Source organism: Hylaeus anthracinus, unplaced genomic scaffold, assembly GCF_026225885.1.
Source record: "Hylaeus anthracinus isolate JK02 unplaced genomic scaffold, UHH_iyHylAnth1.0_haploid 11994, whole genome shotgun sequence".
Taxonomy (NCBI): domain Eukaryota; kingdom Metazoa; phylum Arthropoda; class Insecta; order Hymenoptera; family Colletidae; genus Hylaeus; species Hylaeus anthracinus.
In genome coordinates, this window is record NW_026534341.1 from 692483 (window position 1) to 701383 (window position 8901).

The 8901-nt window shown below is 42.7% G+C and overlaps 2 protein-coding genes across 3 annotated transcripts in view; one reads left to right on the forward strand and one right to left on the reverse strand.

Annotated features, from left to right (window-relative positions):
* LOC128889119 (uncharacterized) overlaps nt 1–8901 on the reverse strand; it is a 74522-nt gene that overhangs the window by 2008 nt on the left and 63613 nt on the right. The window lies entirely within an intron of this gene.
* LOC128889125 (S1 RNA-binding domain-containing protein 1) lies at nt 551–3628 on the forward strand. Its single transcript, XM_054146520.1, has 2 exons — nt 551–2739; nt 2808–3628. The coding sequence occupies exons 1-2, from the start codon at nt 841–843 to the stop codon at nt 3579–3581; spliced, it is 2673 nt and encodes an 890-aa protein (XP_054002495.1). The 5' UTR covers nt 551–840; the 3' UTR covers nt 3582–3628.

Sequence of the window (8901 nt, forward strand, 5' to 3'; positions counted from 1 at the left end):
TTTTATATTTAGTTTATAGTTTAGGCTAAGTATTGGTGGCGCCATCGGTGGCAAAACACCCAAGTTTGTAGTGAAAATAGTTCCACTGATGGCGCTAGATGGAGCAAAACTGATCCATTAATAAGTAATTCCTTTGTTCAATAAATAAATAATTAATACGATTCTTTGCTTTACAACACTACAATATATTAGTTTATAAATCAAATATATTATTTGTATGAATAGTTATGTAATGCAAGAACATTTCATCAATTCTTTACTTAATGGCGCCATCTACGAGAAACAGTGGGCACTATACGGTGTTTTTACCGACATAATGGTAATGTACCGACAGGTCGGTAAAAAAAACAGCGAAAATGGCGCCATCTAACACTACAAAAAGGAACTTTTGAGGACAAACTTGAGCGTTTTCCCGATAGAGGCGCTGACCAAACTCCGAAAATTAGTTCGGCCTTTTTAACGCTAGATGGCTACGACAATAATAGTTTATAGCGTCATCTAGCAGTAACAGTGGAAACTATTTCATATATGTACATGTGCCAATATCACTAAACCATTTAGTATTGGTCGGTACTTTAATACTTGTAACTTATAAGGTTAATCAGGTTTGGTTAGGAATCTCAGTTGGCGGGCATTGTCATTCGTAGTGTCAAAACATATCTGATTTTTCATTATTTAATTATTATGTAGTCTTATTTGTGTAATAAATAAATTTGTTATATTTAGTATAGAGTATACAATCTTCTTATTTATTTAATTTAACGTTTCACTACGAAGAAGCGATATAATTGTTTGTAATTTATTATTTTGTTGCTCGCATTCGTTTGAAACATTTGCACAATGGAGAGAGCCCTACGCAAAACACGTCAGACAAAAAGAATAATTGAGATAAGCGATTCTGATGATGATTCTGATAAAGGTTTGAGCGATGACAATTATGTTCCTACAGCGAAAGTAGCCAAAAGAAAGCAAAGTAAGAAAAAGGCTCCAACTGTAAAGAAAGATACAAAGGCAGACAGTAAAAAGCGAAAGGATAGTACCAGTGAGCCACCCGAGAGAAAGAAACAAAAAGCGATAAAGCATGAAAATGAGAATGTAAAAACAGAGATTGTTGAGGATGCTGAAGAACCGATTGATTCAAAGAAACAAGTACGGAAAGGTAGGAATCCAAAAAGTAAAAAAGAAAAAGTAGAGAGCTCCGACAAGGAGAACATTAAAGACACGATAAAAGATGTAGATCAATTAAGGTTCAACGATGTCCAATGCAGCGATTGGACCGATGTAGATTATGTGAGTGAGGTAAACAATATTGACAGGCATGTAGCAGAGAATGTGATAAAGCTTTTCAATGATGATAATACAATTCCATTTATTGCAAGATATAGAAAGAACATGACCGGTGGTATGGAACCAGATACGTTGAGAGCATTGAAAGAAAGTTTCGATCAGGCTAAAGCGATTAAACGTCGAGCCGCTTCTATATTAAAAAGTATCGATAAATTAGGGCAATGGACGCCTAATATACATTCTGTTATTTCATCCGCGAAATGCTTGGAGGATTTGGAACATATTTATTCATTTTTCAAGCCTGCTTCTAAAAAATCCTTGGCAGACAGAGCAAGAGATTTAGGTTTAGGGCCTGTTAGCGATGCCGTATTACAAGGTCAGGCTCTACCCGAGTTGGCATCTCTCGTTAATCCTAAAAAGGTTGGCTTGAAGTCTGAAGAAAAGATTAAAGAAGGTATCGCACATATAATAGGAGACATAATAAATAAGGATAAAACGGTATTCGATACAGTTAAAGAGCTTCAAAGCGCGTCTGTCATAAAAATACAAACGTCTGAATGTAAATCAAAGAAGTCTTCTGATAGCAAAGAAAAAGATGTTAACAGGAAGTACGAGATGTATTACGATTTCAATGGGACGAATATGAGCATTAGGCCTCATCAAATATTAGCCATCAATAGAGGAGAAGCGCAAAAGATTCTCAACGTAAAAGTAATCTTGCCCGACTTTCTCGAGAAAACATTTAAAAAACACTGTTGTACGCAATATAGAAAAGCCATGTCGTCTGAATTGCACGTTACGCTGATGAACGAAAGCATCGACTATGCTTACGGGAAATTTATCAAACCTTTAATAGTTCGTCGCGTTCGAAGCGAATTGAAACAAAAGGCAGAGGCAGCATCTATAGAAGTATTCGTAACTAACGTGAAACAATTGCTTCTGACTCCACCCGTACGAGGGAAGATCATCCTCGGCATAGATCCAGGATTCACTCACGGCTGTAAGCTCGCTGTGATTTCTGAACATGGAAATGTACTCGAAACGAGCGTAATATATCCTCATAAGAATACGGAGAACTCGTACGAACAATCTGCTAACACTTTAACAAGTTTAGTAAAGAAGCATAAATGTACAATTTTCGCGTTGGGCAATGCCACCGCGTGCAGAGAAACCGAAGCGTTCTTAAACAGCTTGATCAAGTCTAAAGCATTCGATCCGATAGATGTTTCGTATACGATAGTGGACGAGGCGGGAGCATCTATTTATAGTTGCGGTACAAAAGCAAAATCCGAGTTCCCAGACCTCGACACAAACCTAATTTCCGCTGTTTCGATAGCGAGACGTCTACAAGACCCACTCGCAGAGTTAGTAAAAGTAGAGCCTAAACATTTAGGGGTGGGAATGTATCAACACGACCTGCCAGAGAAGGAGTTAATCGCAGCGTTAGACGAAGCGAGTATACAATTCTTATTATCACCAAATATAATTAATCGATATTAAATAATAAAAATTGATTCCAGGTGGTTTCAGAGGCTGTGAGTTTTGTAGGGGTTGATGTGAACACTGCGTCCCAGTACCTTCTAAAAAGGGTTGCAGGTTTAAACGCATCCAGAGCGAACGGTATCATAGAATGGAGAACTAAATTTGGCGCATTCAGGAACAGACAACAGTTATTGGACGTGAAAGGCATTGGGACCAAGTCGTTCGAACAATGCGCGGGATTTATCAGAGTATTGCCAGAAACTTCGATGACCGATACTTCCGCGAAAACTAAAAGCGCTAAGGATCTCAAGCACGCTCCGAATTTGTTGGATCAGACTTGGATCCATCCTGAATCCTATGAAATAGCTCAACGATTTTTGGAGTACTGCGAGTGCAACTTGGCCGACCTAGGGTCGAATTCGTTCATTGATAAAATAATATCGTGTGGGAAAGAGGGATGCGCAGCGTTAGCTGCCAAGTTTGGTACGGACGAGACCACGATGGAGATAATAGTCAAGGGTCTGTCCATGAAGAAGAACGAAGACATAAGATTAAAGACCAATTATCCGCTGTTTCGAAACAGTATGCTTAGTATTAATGACATAAGAACTGGAACAATGTTAACAGGGGCTGTGCGAAATGTTACGCATTTTGGAGCGTTCGTGGACGTAGGGGTGGGCAGGGATGGACTCGTACCCTCGAGATTTATGAATAATAATACAATTACAATAGGTCAGCGCGTAGAGGTAAAGGTGCGCGAGGTGGACCTCGGTCGAAACAGAATCAGCTTGGAATTGATGAAGGCTTTATAACGTTTGAAAATATATTTTAATAATGCGTGTTACACGATGCTTAAGCGATCGTTCATTGCCTTTCCTCTTTTTCCTCTGTCTGAGATTTTCCGTCAGGTGTCGTCAGACAATCCTGGACGCACCCACTAGTCTACCCTTTTACTCGAAGCGGTAAAAGTTGCGCGCGGCCTTGCTTTCCGATACGATGAGTCAGAGGTGATCCATAGATAATTCAGGTACACGGGTGGACAGGCAGGTGAAACGTGCTCCTAAAATAATCTACGTTTTAATATTAACCCTCCTGAACTCCCGTGATCTCTCATCGATGACAACTAGCGTTATTTTTCAAGTTACTCGATTATACGACAACTGTTTAGGGCGAGTCGCGACAAATTTCAAATATCTCTGTTGCTTTTAACGATACGAAGGAGTTATTCCTTGCGAGGAGTTATTCTTATAAAATAGATGGACGATCTAATCCTCTATATTTGGTGACGTTGGAGACATTTATTTTGAAATATAGTCGATGAACGCGTTACGTTTTCTATTCGAGATACTTCTCAGGAATTATTTGTATCCTTGATGTTTGGTTTTGAGGCAACAGACTCGGTATTGCAGGCTTGGCGCAATAAATATGCTAAATGAATAAATAAATATTTAATAACAGCCGCGGAAGTAAAAGGACTCCGATCCCATGAGCATCTCTCTAAATAGAGTCGAGGCGAAGTCGAGAAAACGCGTCTTCGGATAAATAAAAGAGAAACGTGGAAATCTCTTGGTAGCCATGAAGGGACGCAGTCGGTACAGGCGCGCTAGGGTTGCCTTTAAATATTTAACAAATTCAATCTTCCCTCTTCTGGTCGCGGTCGACGTTTCTTGGCAAAACGCCACACGTGTACTCTACTTTGTACTTGATATCGCATCTGTAATTTCTCGCGGCTGCGTTTAGCGCTTGTTAGGCTAATTTTGACGAGGGATCGCTAATGGTTCGTTTGGAAATTTAGGGATTCTTGTGGAGTTTATAGTATCGCGGTCCAAGTGTGTCATAAGGCCGGAATGATTAGAAATCCACCAGGAAGATAGTCTGCAGAATGGTGCTTTAGCTTTGATAAGGGGAAATCGATAAGCAATCGCGTTTGGCATTAATCAACGTTGCGAGCACCGAGTTCGACGAAATAAAGTCTGGTCTGGGCTATTCACAGTTCCGCGAACGCAATTGATTTCCTTCAACCGATCGGATAAATCAGAGACGGCGTTGGGCGGAATCGGGAATACTCGCGACGTTGGGAGACGTATATTCGATGCGACGTACAATGCCCGCCTCGAATGTATTTTCGATAGAAAATAAAAAGCTCGGTTACACGCGAAGGTGAAACGATCTAGAAAACTGGGAGCCAGACGCGATAAGAAGGGAATCGTCCCTACGTGACCGAGGACGCCTTCGAGCATCGATCCCTCGAATTGTCAGGGTAAAGTATTATAATCTTCCAAAGCACTCCCACAGTCTAGGAAGGTAAATAACACAAGGGAGAATAGTATAGAAGATAAAGATTCGACTGTCTCCGACTGGTTTTGGTCCGAATCAGCGATATATTTACTTTGACATTTTCTATTCAGCATTCGATTAGAAATAGCAAAACGCGAATTCACGTGTTGGATAACCAGGAATGAAATTATAAATGAGGGTGATTCGCGTCGCAAGTCAACCATGAATAGAACGTGTAAAGATTTCCGCGTTGAATGTTTTATCAGCGTGTTTGCCAGCGACGAGGAGACGCGAAGCTGCTTAATGAAGCCGTTTCCGCGTGTATGGAAGGGGAGGAGGATAGTTTCTCGGTGTAATATAAATATTATATCTCGTTACGAGGGCGAGCCCCGGTTCGGAAGGGCTTAAGCCGTCGAAATGGCAGGGTGGTAAAGAAAGCCACGAGCCGGAAAAAGCTTCTTCGGTTAGAGGAACGCTTTGTGCCAGCCGAGGCTGGAAGCCAGCATCGACCATCTCAGCGGAAGCAATTTGTACCGCGCTTAAGTTTCGCGTATTATTTACAGATCACTCGTATCCGTATTATTCGACGGTGATATACGATTATGGCGGCGAAACCAGAGACGCGATAAAAGTTACCTCGAACATTTTCGTCGAACGACTATTTCCAGTAATTTAATATTTTACGGCTGCTACTTTATTATATAAACACGTAGTATTTTTATTAACAAATAAAGGATTCGGGATTTGAAACGTGAATTGTCAGAGGCTAGTGACCACAGATATCTATATAAATGGCTATGGTCCGCGAAAGACCTGCGGTAAAGAATGAGAAAATATGTATAATTACGCAGACATCTGAATATTCTGGATGTTGCTCGTCATTCAAATATTGTTTTCGAGCCAATCTACCAGACGTGGTATTTATTTTATATCTTGATCGAAACTCGGGAATCCCACCTAGACAAATTTCCTTTCTAGTACCCACAAATTTCTCGATATACTAGGAATAATTTCCAGCGAAGCTTTCGTCTCTTTACACGCCGTATGAACAATACTCGGTCGTATGCGTCGATGCACGTGCTCGCATGTCTCGTGTAAAATTCATCCGTGATTCGAGAGACAACGGATGGACCACGGTTGGAACGAGCTTAGGTGTTTCCCGATAGAGAGCACAGAGACTCGGGGCAGATTGCTTGCTGAAACTTTCAACGTAGCACCGGAACGAAAAGCTCTGTTTTCGGAAGGGAGGAAATGGTCCCGCGGACCGAGGAACACAATAACGAAATAAAGCCAGCGAAACTAGACGCGTTCTCGCAGCTGGAGCCACGTGTGCAGTGTGCAGTGTGCACGACGCTTTCGTCTGGCGATGCATACGTGCTTCAACGGGGGCCTGTGTTCGCGTCCACGGTACGTTTTCAGTTTCGTGTCCATTGTTCGACGCGCACAAGGGACCCCGTTCCAACGACGCGTTTCCTTTCCGCGACTCGCCATTGACAAATTAAAATCCTCGCGACCTTTCAGCTTTCAGCGCGTTCCTTCGACCCCGTTCAAACGTTGTTGTTCCACCCCAGTTTGGAGTTTCGTCCCAATGCTGAGGGATTTCTAACCGTGACTCGGTTCGGTAGAGACCAGAGGCGCCTTTGGACACCTTCGAGGGAAAAGGCTGCGTCTTTTGGGACCCACCAGTCGATGCATTTTAGCGAAACTGTGAGACCGTTGCTTTGACCCTTCCAGAGCTGAGGCTAGGTCTTTTGGGATCCACGGGTAGGAGGAATATAGTATCATTTTTTTTATCTAAAAAATAGCATTCCCTTCCTCTTATACCGCGAATACCTAGATCGTCGACATTAGGGAGTAATTTCCGACTGCACGTCTGACCCAATTCGCATGAAAGGTCCACTTTGTCCGTATAGAATACACGGAGAGTACATAGGAGGGTGTAAGTGGTCGGACAATAGCGTGTCTAACTCGAGTACTTAGCATAGAGGAAAAACGAAGGGAAGGCAGAAACAATTATGAAAATTCTGGTACGCGCAGTTATACTTTCTATGTAGTTCGTTCCAAGAGAGCCTTCTATTCCCGTCGTAAACGACTGCGAAACACCGATGTTCCGACTCGCGGCGTCTGTACATGGCAGTCCGTATCTACTTCCAACCTGTTCCCCAGTGGAAATTAAGTCTCGCAACGAACCATCTGCCAAGCATCTCCCAGTTTGATGAAACTTTGTTACCTCGATCTCGCCTGAATACCTACGAAGAGCTGGAACAAGTTTGTTATGTAAGAGTTTTTTAAAAATATTTTCCAACTTTCGCCTCGAGGACTTTGCATTTCATTTCCCTCTTTTTACATCAGCTACGACTTCTTTCCTGTCGAACCTTGTTCCAGATTTATTAAGAACCGATTGGCTGTGGGTTTGGTTGACCCTCGAAAAAGAAGTATTCGATGTCCGTTCGTATCGTGGACGATAAAAAGTCCAGCGAGGGTTGGACGACTCGCGCGGAGGGGTATTAAGTAGAACCGCAAAGCTTCGAACAGAAGGAAAGAGCAGACCGTTCCGTGTGTCCCCCGACAATGCCATAACGACAAAATGCAGGCAGATATTGTGCCCGTGTACGGGGGCTGTAGTCGCAGCCCCGGGTGAAAAGTAGTTTCGGAGCGTCTACTGTAACAATGGGCGCGTATAAAAAGAGAAGAAATAGCGGAACGCATGAAAAGCGTACCGGAAAATAAAGGGAAGATACCGCGAGCGAAAGAACGACGGAGGCGGAGGAATTCAATGCCAAGGTTCGACTGCGTAGTTAAATCGATATTCGATATTTTCAGCTGGCGAAACCGATATACATACACGTATACGTCGATGTCGTCGCGTTTCGCGGCCTCGACGACCCTCTCGAAATCAGTTTGGTCACTTTTCTTCGTTCGCTGTCCGCGCGTAAATGAACTGGACACTATTAAAAAAATAAGCAAGTTAAAACAAAAAAAAAAAAAAAAGAAATGCATCGAGTGCGTAACGTTGCACGGGTCCGCATGTAACGCGAGCTCCCTCGAGTCTCTTACAGAGATTAAACATCGATCCGCCCTTAGCCCATTCTAATTCGCACGAGCCATCGACTGATTAAAATCCGCTCCCCGGACGACAGGGCCGTAGACGCATGTGCGTTTCGCCCCGCGACGTGTTTTTCCACCTCCGCGCGCGGAAATTGGAACAGATTTCAACGACGAGATTAACCCAGACGGGAAGGCCGACGAGTTCGAAGGTGTCGAACCAAGAGTGTTGCCCTCGCTGGAGAACGGAACGCTCTCATCGGCCACGAAAAATTTCCTTCGGTCCTTCGAAGACGATCGATGATCAACCAAGCTCCCTGCATATTGAGCTAACAGAAATTTCGAACAGGTTCGAGCTTTTGATCGTTGTTGCGACTTTTTAATCGTCGTAGAGTTTCTTTTTGTAGAAAAAGAATTAAATTTTAATATCCTTATCGTTAGGTTTAATTTCAATAAGTAATGCAGCCGCCCTCGAAATTTGAATTCCTAGTGTTTATTAGCCAACGGTAGCTTCGTCGGCGATCTAATATCGTAAAATGATGTACCGCGGCGCAGTATGTATGTATCACAAGCGAACGTTGTATGAAAATTCCAACAAAGTGGACCAGTTACGTTGAATTTATCGCGAATTAGCGTCGAGAGGGATGGTAGCAGAAAATTGAAGATACCCAGCCATAAAACCGAGCGTGCATATTGGATTTTAATTAATACAAACGGAAATCGTTACCTGCCAAAGTGGAACATCGATTAATAGCGTTTGATTTCTCTCTCTCTCTCTCTCTCTCTCTCTCTCTCTCTCTCTCTCTCTCT